Raw genomic sequence first — 22,753 nt, forward strand, 5'->3', positions numbered from 1 at the left:
ATGTGGCTCAGGGACATTTTGTATTTTATTAAGATGGAGAAAATAAGATGTGTCACAAAGAGTTCAACAGCTAGATTTCATAAAACATGGGGTCCTTTCTTTAAAATTGTTAAGGAACTCCAGCCACTTGACACCCCATAAACTTGGGGTAATCTATTTACATGTGTGGTGATATGGGTGTATCCCGTAACAATTATGTTTTTACCATTATAATTTTTTTCTGTATAATCTATAATTTCATGTTATAATATTGTTTATTTGTCTTGAGTGTACAAGCTGTGTTTTCTCTAACTGGCTAGGCGGCCAGGCAAGGAGATTTGTTTGTTTTTTGTTTGTTTTGTTTTTGTTTTTTTGGTCTTTTTTTTCTGTGTTAATTTTGGTGCTGTTTTTTCGTTTTTTTTTTTTTTTAATATAAACATTGACTTCATGTACAATATTTGATTGTAAAATTTCAATCAAAAAAGTTGTGAAAAAAAGGGTGGGGGGGAGATAGTTAACGACTCTAGTAAATCCTGGTCACCAACTTCATTCAAGGGTAACTTCAACAGTAAAAGTACTCTGTGTAACTTCTACCACGGTGTTAACATCTATCTTTCAGCTTTGTAAATGACTAGCAAAAATGTACATTGACAAGACAAGCCACTTCAGATAGACAGGTTGCTGATACCTGGCACATTTGTCATTATTATCTGCCGTTTTCTGACATCTTTAGTTGGCTGCATAGTTTGCTGTGGATTGTGGGGGCAAGCTAAGTCTTTAGAGTATTGGGGACATTGCTGGTCTGGCTGTGTTTTTAAATACAATAATCTGGGGAGGACATGATTCCTTCACTTTGTTTCCCTCACTACCACTTAATAATTCCTATCTAGCATGCCATGCTTTAGGAAACCTGAAATATTGCATGTAACGCACCTAAAAGTGGTACCACCATGACAAGCGGCGACTACAGTCTTACCAGCAGTCAGGACTGGGTTTTTTGCATGCCAGCTGATAGCGACGTAAGAATTTGTGTACGACTCTTTGCAGACTTTCTCTGTCATCGTTCTTCAGGTACATCATGGGCTTCATCAGTAAAGAAAGGGAGAGGGCCATTCTGAGTCCCAAACCTCCAGGCACCTTCCTCCTGCGCTTCAGCGAGAGCAGCAAAGAGGGAGGCATCACGTTCACGTGGGTGGAGAAGGACATCAACGGTAAAGAGATCTGGAATCAAGAATTTGTTTATTAATTTTTTGCCCATATCAGCACAGAGGAAATCTGCCGTTGTGACGTCTAAAGGTGGAGATTCGGGGTTTCCTTGTGTATTGCAGGTAAAACTCAGATCCAGTCGGTGGAGCCTTACACCAAGCAGCAGCTCAACAGCATGTCTTTTGCTGAGATCATTATGGGCTACAAGATCATGGATGCCACCAACATCCTTGTTTCGCCTCTTGTCTACCTCTTCCCTGAAATTCCCAAAGAGGAGGCCTTTGGGAAGTACTGCCGACCAGAAGCTGCCCCGGAGCCTGAGCTGGGAGGAGACCCCATGAGCAGTAAGGCATTACCTAGCACTTGTAAAGGGAACAAAAAAATAATGTTTATTCCTGAGCACATGTGTAATGTTATGATTCTGAGACATGTGGTTATTAATTAGGGGGATAGTATTTTTAGCTGTGGAAAAAAAATTGGAAAATCATTTTTCAAATCATTCCAGTGATAAGAATCAACCCATTTTCTGTCCCAACAGCTATTCAACCATATTTGAAGACAAAGTTCATCTGTGTGACCCCGTAAGTATCTGATTATCCACCATTATGTTGTAATCACCTGTATTTACTGCAAGTTATGTATCTTGGACGTCCTACAATAACCTTTTATTGGCTGTCACAAGGACCCTGTCTGATTTTCTTAGAACAAAAGAACAGCTTCATTGCCGGTTGCGGCTATACAATCCAGTTCCAAACTCCACTCCCCTGTTTTTGTGCACGTGTGTGTGTGAACATGGGTAATTCCTTTAAAAGATAGAGAATAAACTGTTTCTCACATTCGCTCACTGTGACGTTGTTCTTCTCAGAAGAGCCATGTGTAAGGAAGATTGTAAAAGCAATGACCTAGCCTCTCAAACTCGACATAAACCTATTTGCAGTAAATTAGATGAAGAGGGGTAAAAGCAACAAAAAAAGAAGATAAAATATTATAGTAAAATTCATCACAGGGCACCATGTTTACCTGTCAGTAGACATGCTGCCTCTTAATGGTCACCAACATATACGTTTAGAAGAATCCCTAAAAAAAGAATAACATTGGATGTGAGGTTAAAATATCGGAGTGGGGAGAGGGTCATGGATTGCCGGGTACAGTTGAGTGTGTAAGTAAAGGGGTGTCACGCTAAAGCCAGGTTAGCCAGACGGGGGAGGGGGGCTTGGCCGTTGATGGGTGTGGTGGTTCAGGTGGTGTGTTGCGAGGCTTTGCTCAGTGAGATCCTGACCTGTCTCCGTAGGTGTCCCTCCGTGTTCATGGACTTTCCGGAAAGTGAGCTGCTTGGGAACACATTCCCAGGGTAGGCACTGGGGGAGGTGGCATGTAGGGCCGTGTGTTACATCCTCTCCTTTTTGTTTGTTTTGATGATGGGCGGGTGGAAAGTACATTAAGGGAGTTCTCCTAACACCCTCCCCACATTCACACACAACCTAATTCCTATTTTATTTGCAACTGACAGCCACTTTGTTCGTTCCAACACCTACATCCTTTCCGTGACTTGTCATTTATTTGTTTTTCTTTTATCCAGTCCGTCCTCCATTTTTTTTTCTTGTTATTTCCCACCTCATCACTTTGTCCCATTCAACCCGCAAATCTTTTTGAATGGATGTAACAGTCCAGGATTATGGCTGTGATTATGTGAGGGGAAAAGACAGATAATAATGGTAAAAATTAGAATAAAAATTAAAAAGAAAAATCACAAATCCATGCCTGCTTCCTTCGGGTAATGAGAGTTTACATTTTTTTGGGGGGAAAAAAATTAATTGTAATTTCAAAGTGGATTGTTGAGATCAGAAAATACTTGAGTGCTCAGCTATGGTCTGTTGGCTCTGCCCGATCCCTGGATGTATCCAAGTACTGTCACTGTCATCGACTGGAGAACGGCAGTCACAGACACCAGTTCAGTCAAAGCTCAGCCTGCCAGCCAACTGTGTCAATGTGCGTAGCACGGCCCTACAATTACACAGAAAGATAAGCCAAAACCCATCTTCCCAGTTATAATGACTTTTCTTTTTGCGGTCCACTGTGAGATAATTTCCAATTGTTTAATATTATTTACCAAAATTTCCATCCCCTTTTTTTCCAATTACTGTCAGCCATAGGGAAATTCCCAGATGACTTGAAATTGTTGCACATTGACACTAGGGCTGAATTTACGCATCTTTTGTCGTTTGATTGGAGTCACAGAGTAACCTTTCCACTAATCAAGCTCACTCACTGATCTCTGGTCGAGATAATGAAGCAGAATGGTGGCCCTTTAACTTATAACATGATGACGGTGGTTGGTGACGCACACAACCTAGTTGACCTGTTGGCTTGTAATTTGTGGTGAAGCAGACAAAAGCAGTGTTATCACAATACCAACATTAACGAGTATATCGCATGTTGGATTGTGTCTGACCAGCTTGTTGTGGTGTGTGCGTGCATGTGTGTGTGTTCCTTTTCATAGCATGTTAAAGTGATGTTGTGTCTGTTCACCCAATCTATCCACAGCACTAACACTGGCAATACCAGCGACCTGTTTCCCATGTCCCCTCGCACCTTGGACTCCCTGATGCATAATGAGACTGAGGCAAATCCAGGACCCTTGGGTGAGTATGTCGCTCTCTCTCTCTTCCGCTTTCACTCTCTGTCTTTGTCGCTCTGTGTCTCTGTCACTCTCTGTCTCTCTCTTGCTGTCTCTCTCACTCTCCCTGTCGCTCTCTCTGTCTCTCCATCTCTCTCTCCATCTCTCTCTCGCTCATTCTCTGCATCTCTCTCTGCATCTCTTTCTCTGCGTCTCTCTCTCTCTCTCTCTGTTGCTCACACATCGCTGGGTCAAACCTAATATGAATGCTTGTATTTGGATTTTCTCCATAGATTCGCTCACATTGGACATGGAGCTGAGCTCTGATGTGGCCTCACCAATGTGAAGGGACATTTTGATACTTCACATTCTTTTGTTTCATTTTTTTTTTAATCCACATAATCTCCATTCAGATACTGTTTTTGCCCGTGTTGTGACAGAGGTCAAGAGTTTGGCTTTATCGCTCCATGCGGCCTGCTGTGTGCAGGTGGACATCTTATCACTGTCTGTGTGTGGAAGCAGTCTCTTCTCGCAAAACGCTGAATTGAAAGGATTTAAAAAAAAAAAGTTTTGTTCATACAAACACTGCGGTTACCTTTTGACAATGACAAATATCAATCCAGTGCAATTTAAATTGAAGTTGATTCCATCCCGAGCAGTGTATTGCCATCACATTTATTTTTTTAAGTACTTTCATGTATCTGAAGCTTTATTTTTTTCTTTCTTTCTATCAACTAGTATGGTTTATGTGTTGTGCTGTACAAGAAAATGTAAAGAGGATGGTTTGATAAGCTATGCTGCTCTGGAATGGAAACCGCTAGGGTTTTTTGGTTTGGTCTGTTTCCCATACACGTGTCTCTGGTCTTTGTTTTACACTGAGTGTGCTGCTCTGTCCATGTTGCTCCCAGACAAAATTTCTGTTTCTAATCACGTTTTTTTCAGCCCGGACTAAAAAGCTGTCATATGAGTTCATAGAACTGTAGAGGTAAACATAGACCAAAGTGACAGAAGGACTTCAGCTCAGTCCTGAAGATCACTTGTCTGATCTGTGACTGGTTTTTTATTTTCTTATCCTGTGACTCGGTTACATGACCTGTTATCTCATCTGCTTTATCTGTGGTCCCAGTGCAGCAAACCCAGTTAGATGGTGCTACACACACACACTCACACACACACGTGCACGTCCACACATGTACACGCAGACATGCCCGTGCGCACACACACGTGCACGTGGACAGACACGCATGCACACACATGCATACTTTTTTTTTTCATCACCCTGGAAATACTTTAGCTTGTCCATATGTGAAATGAACCTGCTTTACTATTTGAAACTAAATGTTTTTGTAGTGCGTCAATCTAAATATGATGTTCTCTAACACAAGTAACTCAAGTGTAAATGATTCTAGACCAGACCTCTGTTATTTAAACTAAATGACTAGTTGTTTAGAATGATATGTAACTCCAGTAGAGAGTGTAACAATAAAGTGTGTTGGAAATTACTATAAACCCTGTTGTTGAGTTTATTAACCTTGTCACACCATTCATGACACATATTTGGACATCACTTTGTAAAAAGCCACCCTGTGGCTTCTCTGTATGTGATGTTGACAAAGATTTCTGTAAAATATGCTAGATCGGTTGATTATTTCTGCTGAAATAATAAAATGGAATTGTCACTTTGAAAAATTCTAGCGTTGTATTGGTATGATTATTGGTATGATATATATATATATATTGCGTTTTTTCTGAAACCGTCAATGATGTTATAAGTGCTCAACTAATGAGGAGCAGAATATCAGCACAGGTACAGGAAAAAAAAGTTTTAATACATTGCAGTACAGGCCTGTTTACTGCGACGCGCACACAAACACACACAACTGCTGTTGTGAGTGCAACGCGCACTCACAGCAGCAGTTGTGGACAGTATTATGTTGACTTGTCTTTTTTTTTCTCCTGTCTCTGTGTTGAGATATACACTCACTGGCCACTTTATTAGGTACACCTTGCTAGTACCGGGTTGGATCCCCTTTTGCCTTCAGAACTGCCTTAATCCTTCGTGGCATAGATTCAACAAGGTACTGGAAACATTCCTCAGAGAGTTAAGTCCATATTGACATGATAGCATCATGCAGTTGCTGCAGATTTGTCGGCTGCACATCCATGATGCGAATCTCCCGGTCCACCACATCCCAAAGGTGCTCTATTGGATTGAGATCTGGTGACTGTGGAGGCCATTTGAGTACAGTGAACTCATTGTCATGTTCAAGAAACCAGTCTGAGATGATTCGAGCTTTATGACATGGCGCGTTATCCTGCTGGAAGTAGCCATCAGAAGATGGGAACACTGTGGTCATAAAGGGATGGACATGGTCAGCAACAATACTCAGGTAGGCTGTGGCGTTGACACGATGCTCAATTGGTACTAAGAGGCCCAAAGTGTGCCAAGAAAATATCCCCCACACCATTACACCACCACCACCAGCCTGAACCGTTGATACAAGGCAGGATGGATCCATGCTTTCATGTTGTGGACGCCAAATTCTGACCCTACCATCCGAATGTCGCAGCAGAAATCGAGACTCATCAGACCAGGCAACGTTTTTCCAATCTTCTATTGTCCAATTTTGGTGAGTCTGTGCGAATTGTAGCCTCAGTTTCCTGTTCTTAGCTGACGGGAGTGGCACCCGGTGTGGTCTTCTGCTGCTGTAGCCCATCTGCCTCAAGGTTCAACGTGTTGTGCGTTCAGAGATGCTCTTCTGCATACCTCGGTTGTAATGAGTGGTTATTTGAGTTACTGTTACCTTTCTATCAGCTCAAACCAGTCTGGCCATTCTCCTCTGACCTCTGGCATCAACAAGGCATTTTCGGCCACAGAACTGCCGCTCACTGGATATTTTCTCTTTTTCGGACCATTCTCTGTAAACCCTAGAGATGGTTGTGCGTGAAAATCCCAGCAGATCAGCAGTTTCTGAAATACTCAGACCAGCCCGTCTGGCACCAACAACCATGCCACGTTCAAAGTCACTTAAATCACCTTTCCTCCCCATTCTGATGCTCGGTTTGAACTGCAGCAGATCGTCTTGACCATGTCTACATGCCTAAATGCATTGAGTTGCTGCCATGTGATTGGCTGATTAGAAATTTGCATTAACGAGCAGTTGGACAGGTGTGCCTAATAAAGTGGCTGGTGAGTGTATATATATATATAATTATATATTTTTTCCTGTGCCATTAGTTTTACAGGCAGATGTGTCAATTGCTGTTGAACTCTGACCTTTGCTGTCAGAGAAATCAATAGGTTGTCCATCTGAGTCTGTCCTACAGGTGCCCCATGTTTAGGACACCACACTGGTGTGAGAACAAAACGTAGGACTACAATGATGGGCAGTAAAGTAACAAGGGTCTATTCCTTTTCTAGTTGTTCAGTAGTGATCTGTTTTGGATGGTAAATATGCGACTTCCTCTTTTCTGGTGGATGTGAACAGAAATGCATTCAGTTAAGTTGTCTCATGTGCTTTGAACATGTGGACTTCCCTGACCTTTTGAAACTTCGTCCTCTGGAAAGCACAGTTGACATCATTGTGGACTTACCCCCCCACCCCCTGAATATCAGATCTACCACGGTCTCTTTTCTGCACAGAGGTCACACATGGTCCCTGTATTCACTTTATCTCAAATCCCTTAAGAGAATGCATGTTTCGCATCCAAAATAATTTTTCTATGAAATCAACCAGTTCATTTCAATAGCGAGTAGGCCTACAAAACAGTGACGAAAAGAAAACGTGAATTTTTAAGCCGGTATCTTGTCTTTTTACCGCCAACTTCAGGCTGTGCTCTCCAGTTTCACTTTGATGGGATGGCTTGTGATCAGTCACTGTCTATATTTCTCTCTCTGATGAGAAATTCACGTACGCGTGTGCGCGCGCACACACTCGGAGAGGTCTTACGAGTGAGGGATGAGGGGGTGTGGAGATGCATTGCTGTTACCGTCAACAGCTGCTGACTCAGCTGTTTCGGGAAGCAACTGTCAACCATCGGAGACGGGCCAGCAGCCAGTCAGGCTGCAGAACTTTGAACTTTGATTTAATTTTTTGTTCACAACACATTGGCATGAAGGCATCTTAAGAATTGGGGCTGTTTTATTCCAGTGAATACATGTATTCGTGTACGTGTTAGCCCGTGTGTTTACGTGACCTGAGTGTGTCAGCAAGACAAAAACAATGAAAAAAAGGGCTTTGCTGACTTTAGCTTTTTACACGAAAGTGAAATTGACTGACTTGACGTGTGTTGTTGATTTAGGCCTTACTTGCAATAGCTATCAACGAAGGCACGTGGTAATGCAAAAACTGTTGCACAACCCCGGATCACAAGAAACAAATATTCCTCAGTTTAAAGAAAGGAAAGAGAGAATGGAAGAAAGAGGAAGAAAGTCAAGTCAAGTCAAGTCAGTTTATTTGAATAGCCCAATATCATAAATTACAAATTTGCCTCAGTTGGCTTTACAGGAAGACAACATCCTGTCCTTAGACCCTTGCATCAGATAAGGAACAACTCCCTTAAATAAAATTTAAAAAAAAACCTTTAACATGGAGAAAAAATAGGAAGAAACCCCAGGGAGAGCAACAGAGGAGGGACCTCTCCCCCAAGACGGACGACGTGCAATGGATGTTGTGTTGACACAATTTACACAACACAGCATTGAAAGTGGATGACACAATAATGTAATTGATGCAGAGTTCACACACTTAGAAACAGCTGCGTGAAATCATGTCATGTCTATCTGTTGCCTTCCATACATGACATAAAGGAATTTAGGCACTACATAAATCATCATACATCATTGTGCTTGAAAATGTGCTTAAATTCGCATAGGTCACTATAAGGCCTTATTTCACATATGCTGTCAAATATCTCTGCTAGAGAACAATACGGCTCGTTCTATCTGAGGAGTACTCTTCCAGTTAATTAGCTGTCACTTGCACTATCTCTCTCTCTCTCTCTCTCTCTCTCTCTCTCTCTCTCTCTCTCTCTCTCTCTCTCTCTCTCTCTCTCTCTCTCTCTCATTGTCTATGTCTGTCTCACACAGACAAAACACAATCACGGGCGTCCGGATAGCGTATCAGTCTATTCAGTTGCCTCCCAACACGGGGATCGCCAGTTCGAATCCCCGTGTTACCTCTGGCTTAGTCGGGCGTCCCGACAGACACAACTGGCTGTGTCTGTGGGTGGGAAGCCGGGTGTGGGTATGTGTCCTGGTCGCTGCACTAGCGCCTCCTCTGGTCGGTTGGGGCGCCTGTTCATAGGGGGGAAAGCTACGTCCCCCGGGCGAGACTCCTCATTCTCAGGTGAAAAGCGGCTGGCGACTCTCTATGTATCGGAGGAGGCATGTGGTAGTCTAAAATATTAGGGGTATCTATACTTTTAATGATTTTTGACTTGTGGTGTGTTTTATTGATTGTTTGTTGATTGATTATTTGATTGATTGTTTTTATTGGTTCTGTATTATATCCATCCATCCCTTATCCCAGCCGCTTATATATTATTGTAAGTAAAGTTCCTTTTCTTGTGCATGTGGTAGTGTGCAGCCCTCCCCAGATCGGCAAAAGGGGTGAAGCAGCAACCGGGACGGTTTGGAAGAGTGGGTTAATTGGCCAGATACAATTTGGGGAGAAAAAAAGGGGGGGGGGGCACGCAATCACACATGCGAGTGAGAAACAATCCTGTTTATTCATACATTCTATCACGATTTTACCGCCTGTAAGTGTTTTATTGGAACCACCAGGTGTCGCTGTGCTCCAGTATTAGGTTCGGTAGATTGAAAGCGATTCTTTGGACGGCATCCTCAGATCAGATGTCCTCGAACGAACCACTCCAGCCGTTCGAATACACACCCATGTCCTCTCTCATTTAGTCACAGACACGTGGATTTGGACGAATTGACTGGAATGATCTGAAAGACTGCGATCGATTTTCCCTCGCTCTCTATACACGCCTCTCTTTCTAACCGTTCACTCGTTTGTAAACAGAGATGGAAAGATGTTGCGCAAAAAGGAAGTTTGGATGTTTTCACGCCCCGCATACCTTCCCTTATTGCGTGATGTGAGAAGAAATGATGTGCGGTCCATACTCTATTCATAAAACATTACGCTTTATGTATTTCATTTACACAACAAGATATTGTATGAATACTGTGTATGTATTATTAAGTATATTATTGTTGTTGTTTTTTTTGTTGTTGTCATGATATTTAGTTTCTGTGTTTGTGTTTTTGTAGTTGTCATCGGCCGTTCATTAAAAAGGGTTTCTAACTAAGTGGCTCGTGTGTCTGACTCTGCCATCAGCCGTCACATTGAAAGAATAAGTACAAATTGAATTGAATTCCCCCGTTATCCTCACACAGAAGACGCCGGAAGTGGGCGGTTTGTCAGGAGGCTGAGAGAGTGAGAGAGAGAGAGAGAGCGAGAGAGAGAGAGAGAGAGCGAGAGAGAGAGAGAGAGAGAGCGAGAGAGAGAGAGAGGGAGTGAGAGAGAGCGAGAGAGAGCGAGAGAGAGAGTGAGAGTAGCGAACTGCGTAGCAAACAGTTGGAAACTACCGACTGACAGATTCCCGTTGCGGCTTGCACACGTTGCCTCGGCTTCTCTTGAATTTTATGAGAAAGGACAACGCCGCGTCTCGTCCCACAGAGGTGAGTAGCGGAGGGATACGGCCGTGCCGTGCTGTGTTTGGTTCTCACTGAGGTCCGCCGCCGCCGCCGCTCGGTTAGTTTGTGTGGCGAAAGACTGTTGTGACAGCGCTCAGCGCCCCCCCCCCCCCCGACGCCGACCCAACGCTGTTTATTCTCCCGCAAACGTATCATTTATTGTGTCCTGCAGGATCAGAAGTTCTTGTTAGTGTTTGTATTATTCCTTGTCATTTTTCTTTTTAAATAATCAACTGAATCAACAGGCAGGGGAACCAAGCCCCCTTTCCGTCTGTCAAGAGCGGCAGAACGCGTCGACGGTCTTTCACTATGAATGTGCCAGAGGCGCAAAGTGTCCGTTTAACAGCCAGACGTCGGTACTGAATAGATCAGGACGGCTTATGGAGACGTTTCTGGGGGGGGGGGGGGGGTCGTGTTTGTCTGTAAAAACCCTCAAAACCTTTGCAGCGTACTTGTCGTTGGCGCCTGCTTGAAAAGTTTGACAGGTGAAAGAAAGCCTGGGCTGTCTGATGTGCCTGTTCTCCGCCAAAAAAATGACCTTTTGTTTTTTTTTCTTGTTGCAGTGTAACGGTGCAGAAGGTTTGATACCTCTTTATTTGTCAACCGCTCTCTTTTTATGGCATCATGGCGAGAAGAGAAACGCGAGCCTCAGAAAACACTCGCTTAGCTGTTATCATGTTGACTCGCGCGCGTGTGTGTGTGCGTGTGTGTGTGTGTGTGTGTGTGTGTGTGCGCGCGCGCGTGTGTCCACCGTCGTTTACTTTTCGTGAGATTCTGACTTGACTTGAATGGGACCGGCAGCTTTATATAGTAGTGACGCTTTGGTGACAAGAAAAACAAAATATCACCATTACACATAATATTACCATTAAAACAAAACATAGCGTCCACTGGTAAATGGTGAAAGATGTCATATGCAAACTGAATAACGGTGTTGTGGATTATTTTTGAATTTAAAAAAAAAATTACAAAACAAAGCAAAAACAATACAGTCTGTTGGTTTGTGATAGGACGGGGATGAAATGAAAATGAAAACTTTGGCTGTTTATGCTCGCTTGCAGTCAGCTTGGAAATGTCACTGATGCTTTGATGTGTCTGCATCAGTTCCGAGAATGTGGCGTGTGTGTGTGTGTGTGTGTGTGTGTGTGTGTGTTTGCTTGCGTGCGTGCGTGTTTGTGTCTGTGTATACACACATGAGGTCACTCCGGTGAGCCCTGCAGATGAGGAAATTCATCAACGTCAGTTTCATGACAGTAGTGCGCACTTTAAACGTCTTGCAGCCATGCGTGTGGCTCTGACGTAGTCCCCACGTTCATCCTTATCGTGCACAGCAACACGTGTGGGAAGCCTTTGTGTCCACTGACTGGCTATGGTCAGACTGCAGCACTGGTCCTGCAGGGTGTCAAGCCTGACTACTAGGAGCCTCCTTCATTTTAACACTGGTTTTTGTTCACAGCTGCTCGTTGATAAGGTTTCTCTGCCCCCCTCTTTTTTTTCTTTTTTTGTTGTTGCATATGCTTGTGTCATAACCTTAGTTTGGTTTCGGTCAGGGTGACAATGTTCTTTTTTTTTTAATCTTTCACGTATCAGTCATTTCTGGACGTCTATTCTGGTAATCAATATCCCAGCTCTGGGCCAGATCACAGTGAAGTTATAATGGTCAGCACCTTTTTTTTTTTTTTTAGCATTTTACCCTTTTGGCATGCACCGTGTTCCCCTGTACTCCCGACCGTGTGTTCCCTCTGCTGAAGTGCACAGTTTTGCAGCAGCAGGGCGTTTAAGGTTTTCTGTGAAAGAACAGACATTGTGGACTGGTGTGGGAACTTGGCGTACTGGTGGCCGGACATGAACCGGCTTACACAACTCGAAAGAGAGAGAGAGAGAGAGGGGGGGGCACACTGCGCCATGTGCTTGCAGCATGGCATGCCCTTAAGCCTGCCCATCGTGTTCACTATCTGTCACTTCACGACTCTCTCTCCCGCCGCCATGCAACTAGGGGGCTCAGCACAGACTTGAAACGGCTGGTGAGAACATTTGAACCTTCGTTAGTGGGCTTATTTGGGATAGGGCAGCTGACGTTCTCTCAGCGGTGAGATTGCTAGCAACCTGCAAAACTGGGCTGTTTAATCAATGCTCGTGTTTGTGTTTTTACTGTATGCCCTCTGAGTGGACTGCGAGCCAGAGGCTGTCAGGGATCAGTCGTGCACTAGTGCTTTGACTGGCAGCTCTGGTTGGTCTGGCACAGTAGATGAGTCGCAGGAGGAAGGGGAAGTAGATTTGAAGGAGATGGCGAGAAGAAGATAAGTTTTGTCAGTTGGTTGCTAATGACCCATTTGGCCAGTAAAATGCTGTTTTACAGTACCTTTGCAAACGAGCAAGGCTGTGCAGCAAGTGTGCAGGGGGACATGCTGACAGCAGTAGCTTTGAGCAGCTTGTAAGGCGTGTGGTGGAATGTTAGGGGTTAAACACGGCTAGTCGTATGCCATTTTTAAAGAAACTCACCTGTGATAAAAGTAAAACTGCTGCAACAACACGTGTGTGTGTGTGTGTGTGTGTGTGTGTGTGTGTGTGTGTGTGTGTGTGTGTGCATGAGAGAAGAGACCACATGCTTCCCAATCACTTCACTGTGTATCTGTTTCACTTTTATTCTAAATGCCCCTTAAATCCTCCACTCCCAATGCATGTGCACACATACACACACACACACACACACACACACACACACACACACACACACACACACACACACACACACACACACACACACACACACACACACACACACACAAAACCTCTCCCCCATTCAGTTGAGCCAAGTCTAATCCTCTGGTCATATGACCATGAGCTTTCAGCCTAGACCAGGCTGCAGGACTGGAGCGCTCCGGTCCATCTGTCAAATAGCCCTGTTGACTGTTGACATCTGCATTACATATCCCCATCCTGGCATCACTGCTATTTGCAAAACACAAGACTTGAATTGAAAGGTTGCCATCAGATTGTTGCTACTTCCATGTTGTATCAATAATTTTCAGATTCCTCTCCCTCTCTCTTCCTCTCTTTCTCTCTCTCTCTCTCACTCTGTCTTTCTTTGAGTTGACCCTTCTAATAAGTTCCTCTCCTCTTTTCACCAGTCAGTTCGTGGAGTAAGTCTGTCTATGATAAGGCCTTGGGGTATTATCTCAGTGACACAACCAAAATAGCCGGCATGCTGGAAGCAAAGCTCACACTCGGCCATATGAAGGGAGTCAGACGTAGGCTGCAGGGCAGTGGCTGACACTCTCCAGTGAAAAGCCATCGAGTGTTTTCTACTCCTTTGTTGGGTGCAGTTTGAAATTGTCCCAAGTAAACATTACAGTCGTAACTCAGATAGAGATGGATACACATGCACGATGTCCGAACACACAGAAGCCAAATTGTGTCGTGACTTGCTGCCGGTGCACCTCAGTACCAGTCGGTGGTTCAGCCAACTGTGAATGCTGCTCCAAGCTTTGTATCTGGGCTGTCACATTATTCAAAAGCTGCCCCAAGTAAAAAACAAAAAAAAAACAAAAAAAACAAATATGTGCTGATAGAGAGTTAGTGACGAGAACGATTTGAAAAACTGTGATCTTATTCATCTCAAACAGTAAGCTCTGTCCGTGACTCGCCTTGTTAACGGAAACCAAGACCAGGTCTGTCGTTGGTTTAAATGGAAAAATAAAACCCAACCATGGCTAGCCCGGCAACTCCCACCCCAGATTAACCTGTCACAGTGTGCCATCTCTGACCAGCAGTGGGTTTGTTCATTGGAATCTGACAAATAGCTGCACGCATGCACGTGCACAGCAACGGCGGGTTGTTCCTGTAAATGCAGAGCTGTTTTTTTTTAGTTTTATCACAAACATGCTGAAGTAGCATTTTAAGGGAGTTTTTCTTCCACATATTTCTTTATGTCTGGTCAAAACATTACTTGCTCTTTTGAAATGGATAAAATCCCATCGGGGTATTTTAGGAAAAGGAACCAAGATATATATTTTTTGGGGGGGCAAAAATGCAACACTGGATCCTTTTCTCTTATCACACTTGATAGATCGCTGCCAAGCAACAGTTTTGAAAAAAATGGGAAGGAGTAACGGTGCATGTTTTATTTGTAGCAAGTGATGAGAGGAATGATGGTGAAGACAGCTTTCATTCATATCAACAGTCTGAATTTTGATGAGGCCACAAACACAGTGACCCAAGGGGCAGGGGTGTCCTGGGCCAGAATGTGTATACAGTTAAACATATACATTGTGTACGACAGTCAGTCCATAGGGTTAGTGGTTGTGTCAGTAAGGGCATCCGACGTAAAATTTTGCCAAATCAGTATGGGGATTGACAAGACCATACCAGATCGGTTGAGGCCTGGGTTAACAACAGCCGCCATTGGTGCTGTGCCCTCACAGGGTCTCTACGGGAACTGTAAAATCCACTGTGGTGACCCCTGAGGAACAGGGAATAAGCCGAAAGAAGAAGAAGAACACGACAGTCAGTTTCAGTTTGGGGGAGGGGGGTGGTTGTAATAACAAGTCATAGCCCACAAGATTTAGCACCCTAGTCTTTGCTGGTAATGATTTTTTTTTCTTTGACCGATGATTCTGAACGTGTATAAGGGCTTTTACGGAAAGTAGCATATGTCTATTCCAGGACATATTTCAGTGGGTACAGACTTATACTGTAACACGCCATCAGCATGGATTAAATAGTAACAAGTAGGCTATCAGTGGGGTCGTTTTGTAACCACAAATGACAGCAGTTTTAACTGAACACGTAGCTTAGCCTGTAATTTAACATCCATTTTACCGCTTCAGTCGGCTCCTCTTAAATAGCGTTGCTGGCAACTAGAGGGTGCTGATGCCCAAACACTGTCGCCCCCCCCCCCCCACGTTCCCACGGCGCGCGCAACTGACGCGTGGGCTGTGTGTCGCAAAGAGTTGAGAGGAACGTTTAGTAGGACTCGCTCACAACTGATGAACGGACACACGGAGGACAACAAATAACGTTACGGAGGTGAGGACATACCAAAGCTAGCTAGCTATATAGTTAGCCTAGTTTTACTTGTGACACTTTTAGTGTCACTTTTGACTAATCCCTGGGACATAATCGCTGCTTGCTGGTCCCCCACCTTTCTCACTGAACACTGCCTTGCTCCACCTAGCAGCACAGGTGCGCCGTGGGTCTGGAGTGACGGTTTCGTGCTTGTTTACATTTGGAAGCTTGTGCCTAATGCCTGCTTCCTTTTTCCCCTCTAATTTTTTCGCCCCCCCCCTCCTTTACTTTCTGATATTCTCTTGTCCATGGCTTTCGTTGGCCATGTCACTGCCGCGCGCTACTTTGGCATTAGTCTTGAACGTTAACGTGCATTAACTTACTTGGTTGTGATTGGCCAGTGAGCCCAGACCCGGAACACGCACGCAGCACGCTGTCGTGCGCACCCCGAATAGCAGACAGTCTGTGTGGGTTTGTTGACGGCCCACCGGGGTTTGTCCCGGTATGCCCGATACCACTGCCGAGGGGACACAAGTGTTCCAGGAGGAGGAACCGCAGAATTCAAATGTTGAAAACTTTTGGCCTTTATCAACATATAGAGCTACGTTAAGACAGGTCATTGGATGAATTGATGAAAAAATATATTTTACATGTCACTGTGTGGTTATATTAGGCTATTTTTTTATTTACTTACTCGTTTTGTCATGTCGTGTCTGAGCTGTTGTGTTTTGTGTTTTATACGAAAATGTAATAAAGATAATCTAAAAAAAAAAGAAGAAAAAAATTGGCTTTAAAAAGGGGTAAAATATTTTGTTTTGATTTTTTTTTTTTGGCTCATGCAGTGGGTCTGAGCTGTTCCACCAACCGGTCTAAAAGCGGTCTAGGAAAGTCCTCCATTTTATGTTCCCCTATGTTACTTATTGTCTTTGGTTGCATTGATGACTTGTGTCTCATCTCATGCTTAGGGGCTTAACATGCTTCATCTGGGTTTAGAGAATTTGTTGTCATGTGATGTTTCAGATAAGAAAAAAACCCAGAAAATATTATTTCGCTAACCACTAAAAATGAACAAGAACTTGTTTACGAGTACTGCACTGATCCAAACGAGTGGGTTCTCCTCCCTTTATATCCCTATTTGAAATGTCCCATTCCCTATTCTCCTAAGGTCCGACCATGGTGTACACATGAGATCGCTGATTATTTCTATTCACCTGCTCCTGGTTTCTCAGGAGGAATGCAATGTGTGTGTGTGTGTGTGTGGGAGAGGGGGGGGCAACACTATAGCCCCCATTTCCATCCACGCATGTACAGGCGCGCCGGGAGTTGCTCGACTGTGCGTTATTTTTAAATGATATATTCTAGACATTTAGCTCAAGCTTTTATCCCATAGAAATGACAAGGATTGCTATAAAAGACCTCGCAGGCAACCAGTAAGAAGGACTGAAGAGTCAAATTCCTGGAATAATGATATAGACGTCTGAGGTAGACAAATAGCATATAAACCAGGCAGTGTAAGGTAGTTATACAAAATAGAACGGAAAACTGCATGGCAGGGTGGCCCAGTGGTGAGCACTGTTGCCTCACAGCAAGAAGGTCCTGGGTTCGAACCCCAGGCCGTCCCAGGTCCTTTCTGTGTGGAATTTGCATGTTCTCCCCGTGTCTGCGTGGGTTTCTTCCGGGTGCTCCGGTTTCCTCCCACCATCAAAAAGACATGCGTGCTATGGTTAATACTCCTGCCTGTGCCCCTGAGCAAGGCAATGGAAAGAAGAACTGGAGTTGGTCCCTGGGTGCTGCAGCTGTCCATTGCTCCTATACAATAGGATGGGTTAAATGCAGAGAGCAAATTCATTATAAGAATACAGCGTTTAATAAGGTTGCTTTCATTCATTTCATAGAATGAATATATTGAAATGAGGCGAGATCGCGGATACAAGCGGCTGAAAAGAGTTTCCTCTGTAGGGTGTCTGGGCTCAGCCTTAGAAATAGAGCTCGGATACCCGGAGGGAGCTCAGAGTAGAGCTGCTGCTCCTTCGCGTCAAAAGGAGCCAGTTGAGGTGGTTCGGGCATCTGATTAGGATGCCTCCAGGGCGCCTTCCTTTGGAGGTTTTTTGGGCATGTCCAACTGGGAGGAGACCCCGGGGTAGACCCAGAACTTGCTGGAGGGGCTACATGTCCAGTCTGGCCTGGGAACGCCTTGGGATCCCCCAGGAGGAGCTGAAGGGCGTTACTGGGGAGAAGAACGTCTGAAGTGCCCCACTTAGGTTGCTGCCACCATCACCCGACCCCAGAGAAGCGGCAGATGATGAGATGAGCTGAGATGAATATAATAAAATACATGAAATGATAGATAGATACTTAATTGTCCTGCAAGAGGAGATTTGTTTTCACTCTTTGTTCAGAGCCTCACATACATGTACCGATACCACAGGACATACATAGAGGACAGGGGGACAACACATCAACACAAGAGTTTAGAGGTTCAGTGAGTTTGGACCTTCAGTGGCAGAAGGAACAAAATTTAAAGCGGGCCATCTCCAGGTGAGGGACCTGGGGCCTCACGTATCAATCGCTACTGTGGGCAAATTTTATGCGTACACACCTATGGGATTTTTTAGCCCTGAAGTTGGTCTCAGAGACCAGTGTAGAACCTGGGTAACCCCTGAATTTAAACACCAATTGGCTAACACTGATGTCTTTGCAGGCCTGGGCGATTGCTCGTTGCAAGAGGTAGACAATAGATGTTAGGAGGAAGGAATTACAAATAACCATCATGCTTTGCTGCTATCAGACAAACTTGAGGGCTAAAAAATTCCATGGGTGTGTACGCACAAATTTGCCCATAGTAATGATTGATACATGAGGCCCCTGAACCTGAGACCAGATGGAAGCATTGTGGAGACTGGGTGAAGGGGGTGGGTTGTGGTTGTGGTTGGTGCTCTATCTGTCATGGCTTTGCTACTGAGGTGTGATGGGTTGGTGGAAAAAGACTCTGTTGTCCAGAGTGAGTCCAGGGTACCTGAAGCAGTCCACAAGTTCACCAGTCTCATCCTGGAGGATGGTGTGGTTCATAAAGCACAGACATAAAATAGCTGAGACCGGTGAGGAGTGTAATTTACACTGGAGTTAGAATGGATAAGCTGTGTAGACATCCCCCTTGGCTGTTTATTATAATTATTACAAGCTCTCACCATGACACTGCTTGCAGACTGCTTTTGTGCTTTTTTTTAATGTGCTTTTCTAATTTTCAATTCATGTGGAGTTTGACAAAATACAGAAAGACTGCATATCCCAGGCTACAGTGGGCCTCAGCCTGAAATTATGTTAAACTTAGCTGGACTTAATGGACTTCCTGGCCATTACACTTACTCATTTGACAAATGCCTTCATCCAAAGCGACTTAGGAAGGAGTCAGCAATTAGCAGATAAATTCAGATGTTACCAACTGGCATCATAAAGCACTATACGGTAAAAATCATATTATAGCCAAGAGTGCATATGGTGTGTGTTTAGCTAGACATGCCTTAGATCATCAAGAAGCGCTGAGTAAAAAGAAGACTTATTTTCCCGTAAGTCAGAAAACAGGCCAATTAAGCTGTGAAGTTCGAGTAGAAATGAATAGAAACAATAATGGCATTTAAGTAAATGTGGGTGTAATAGTAACAGCTGATGGCAATTCAAATTCAAAGCGAAATGTGACCAGAAACCACTTTATATATATATATCTATATCTATATCTATATCTATATATATATATACGTATATATTTAACAGCAAAGCTGAGTACCACTAGCAGTTTAGCTTATGTGCTCTTTCAACTCATGTTGAGCTGCTCTGCGCTGAACTAAGCAGTGAACACAACTGAGACCACTCATCATATGTTGATGCCTTTGTAGGCATTGGGCTCAGAATTAAAGTATGGTGTTAATTTGTGGTGTTTTTTTTTTATTTTGTTTTTGTTCATCCTATGGTTAGGGTTATGTTTAGTGTTCAGGGTAATTTTAGGGTTTGGAGTTAAGGAAAAAGGATTTTGACCAACATAATTTTTTGCTGTCTTGCATAATGTTTTGACCAGCATAATATAAGCAGCAGGGCAGCACAATGGCGCAGTGGTTAGCGCGGTCACCTCACAGCAAGAAGGTCCTGGGTTCGAGCCCCGGGGTAGTCCAACCTCGGTGGGTCATCCCGGGTCATCCTCTGTGTAGAGTTTGTATGTTCTCCTAGTGTCTGCGTGGGTTTCCTGCGGGGGCTCCGGTTTCCTCCCACAGTCCAAAGACATGTAGGTCATGTGAATTGGCCGTACTAAATTGCCCCTAGGTATGAATGGGTGTGTGTGAGCCCTGTGATGGCCTGGCGGCCTGTCCAGGGTGTCTCCCCGCCTGCTGCCCAATGACTGCTGGAATAGGCTCTAGCATCCCTACGACCCTGAGGGCAGGATAAGCGGTTCAGATAATGGATGGATAATGGATATATATATATATATACAATTTTGTTTTAAAAATTAATAAAAAGTAAATAGATAAATAAATAAAGTCTTGATGGTACCCTACTCCCTCAAAGCTTGTTCCTGCTGAGGCAGGTTACCACCATTAACATTATGCCTTAAGAAGTACATAAAAGGTCTCCACATATCATCAAAAATATTTTGTTTATGTCTAACAATATATATTATCTTTTCCATTGACATGTTTGAAGCCACTTCTTTATTCCACATTCTGATTCTTGGCCCATTAACATTTTTCCAATTAAGAGCAATTATATATTTAGCTTGTAATATACACATGTCTATGAATTTAAACTCTTTGCTTTGTAAGTGGTGGTTGATAGGATATATACCCAGAATCAAAAGCTTAGGATCCAATGGTAATTTCTTTGATGAAATGTGATCAATAATATTAATAATAGGGCAGCACGGTGGTGTAGTGGTTAGTACGGTCACCTCACAGCAAGAAGCTCCTGGGTTCAAGCCCCGGGGTAGTCCAACCTTGGGGGTTGTCCTGGGTTGTCCTCTGTGTGGAGTTTGCATGTTCTCCCCGTGTCTGCGTGGGTTTCTTCCGGGTGCTCCGGTTTCTTCCCACAGTCCAAAGACATGTAGGTCAGGTGAATCAGCCGTACTAGATTGTCCCTAGGTGTGAATGTGTGTGCACTGTGATGGCCTGGTGGCCCGTCCAGGGTGTCTCCCCGCCTGTCGCCCAGTGACTGCTGGGATAGGCTCCAGCATCCCCGCAACCCTGAGAGCAGGAGAAGCGGTTTGGATAATGGGTAGATATTAATAATATCTAGCCAAAAGGATTTCACTTTCACGCATTCCCATATGCAGTGGTATACTACACTTGATACAGGTATCAGAAATGTGATCATTAAACTTCTGCAGTTTCATTTATCTTTGATTTTTTTGATTTCCCCCCGCCCCTTTTCTCCCCAATTGTACCCGTCCAATCACCCCACTCTTCGAGCCGTCCCGGTAGCTGCTGCACCCCCTCTGCTGATCCAGGGAGGGCTGCAGACTACCACAATTCTCCTCCGATACATGTGGAGTCGCCAGCCGCTTCTTTCCACCTGACAGTGAGGAGTTTCGCCAGGGGGGCGTAGCGCGTGAGAGGATCACACTATTCCCCCCAGTTCCCCCTCCCCTCTGAACAGGCGCCCCGAGCGACCAGAGGAGGTGCTAGTGCAGCGGCCAGGACACATACCCACATCCAGCTTCCCACCCACAGACATGGCCAATTGTGTCTGTAGGGACACCCAACCAAGCCAGAGGCAACATGGGGATTCGAACCGGTGATCCCCATGTTGGTAGGGAACTGAATAGACCGCTATGCTACCCGGACACCTAAACGTGCAATTTAACAGGAGTTATGTATGTACACAGCAGCCATTTATACTGTATATTTCAGGCCTATCTTGTAGAAAGTGAGTTAGTAGTTCTGATGGTTCTGTCTCACTGTGTGGGTCCATAATAGTGTGGCACAGTTCGGAGCAGGAAGCTGTATTGTTCTAACTGCAGTAAGAGAGTGATTCCGTGAGCGAGCTTGTATTTCACACTGATAGTGTCACTAAAGAAGGCTTAAGCCAAAGATGTGCACCGGGATGGCAATAGAAGTCATGGGTTGCTGACCTCTGTGCTTATAGGTACACATCTGTTTTGCAATCCAGTAGTTCAATGAGAGTTCAGTTCTCTTGAGCTTAGCACCTACACAACCTCTGTCAGTCACCCCTGTCTTAATGCCATCATAGGGTCAAAGGTCAACGATCCGGTTACAGCCTCTTGTTACCCTGTGCTGGTCATATGAGTATCATTGCTATCCGGTGGAGCAGGTTTTTTCTTTACAAGTTTTTTTTCTCATTAGTTGTAGGTGTAGGTTTAACATCAGCCATACTCTAAACATTGTGAAGAGCTGAATCTGTGTGTCAAGTCAAGTCAAGTCAAGTTAAGTCAATTTTATTTGTATAGCCAAATATCACAAATTTGCCTCAGTGGGCTTAACAACAACACAACATCCTGTCCTTAGACCCTAAGGAACAACTCCCTAAAAAAACCTTTTAATAGGGAGAAAAAATAGGAAGAAACCTCAGGGAGAGCAACAGAGGAGAGATCTCTCTCTCCCAAGACGGACAACCTGCAATGGATGTTATGTTTACACAATTTACACAATACAAGGATAAACAGAATTATGATGGACTTCTAACATTTATGAAGAATATGATGCGCAGGATGCCAAGCAGTGTCCAGACTCAACAGAACAGTCCGGGACCCAAGCCACGCAACCAGCATCACCATTTAAAAACAATTATATGGATCCGACTGCACGTGCACACAAGGGAGACTCACATGACACCATACACAGAAAAAGAGAAAGGAGAAGACATCATTCAGAGAGAGAGAAAAGACATGTGAGAGAAGAGAACAGTTTGCAATAGTCATTAGTCATAATCAATTAAGTCATCAATTAGTCATAATCTATACGCTATAATCTCATTGGCAGAGCAGTGGTTGGTAGATTAATTGAGACAGAAAACCGACCCGCCATGCAGTACAGGTTGTGAAGTCGTTGCTGAAATGTCTTACTGCTTCAGTGACAGCACACGGGCGCCTGCTTCTACTGGCGGGCTTGGATCCAGGTTAGGATGAGAAGCAGCCACTTAGATGTTCAAGCCCATTACAGGCTTTGCACAATTAGACAGAGCTTGAAAAAGCAGCGAATACCTTGCATAAGATGGATATGAGGAGGCAGAATGAGGGA

At 44.2% G+C, this 22,753-nt stretch overlaps 2 protein-coding genes across 4 annotated transcripts in view; both read left to right on the forward strand.

Moving 5' to 3' along the window:
- The window catches only part of stat3 (signal transducer and activator of transcription 3 (acute-phase response factor)), a 37,187-nt gene extending 32,113 nt beyond the window's left edge, over positions 1–5,074 (forward strand). Inside the window, exons 19-24 of one of the 2 annotated variants that reach the window (XM_056287450.1) lie at positions 1,051–1,190; positions 1,308–1,529; positions 1,724–1,766; positions 2,477–2,536; positions 3,730–3,827; positions 4,096–5,074. In XM_056287450.1, coding sequence (XP_056143425.1) covers positions 1,051–1,190; positions 1,308–1,529; positions 1,724–1,766; positions 2,477–2,536; positions 3,730–3,827; positions 4,096–4,148 — 616 coding nt within the window. In that variant the 3' untranslated portion in view covers positions 4,149–5,074. The remainder of the gene's footprint in view (positions 1–1,050; positions 1,191–1,307; positions 1,530–1,723; positions 1,767–2,476; positions 2,537–3,729; positions 3,828–4,095) is intronic. The other variant, XM_056287452.1, reaches the window with a different exon arrangement.
- Positions 5,075–10,364: 5,290 nt separating this feature from the next.
- The window catches only part of stat5a (signal transducer and activator of transcription 5a), a 122,360-nt gene continuing 109,971 nt past the window's right edge, over positions 10,365–22,753 (forward strand). The window contains exon 1 of one of the 2 annotated variants that reach the window (XR_008810817.1): positions 10,365–10,490. Coding sequence is in view for 1 of the 2 variants with exons in the window: in XM_056287449.1 (XP_056143424.1) it covers positions 10,455–10,490 (36 nt within the window). In the remaining variant the exon portion in view is untranslated. The remainder of the gene's footprint in view (positions 10,491–22,753) is intronic. The other variant, XM_056287449.1, reaches the window with a different exon arrangement.

The sequence above is a fragment of the Lampris incognitus genome, chromosome 10, assembly GCF_029633865.1.
Source record: "Lampris incognitus isolate fLamInc1 chromosome 10, fLamInc1.hap2, whole genome shotgun sequence".
Lineage (NCBI taxonomy): Eukaryota > Metazoa > Chordata > Actinopteri > Lampriformes > Lampridae > Lampris > Lampris incognitus.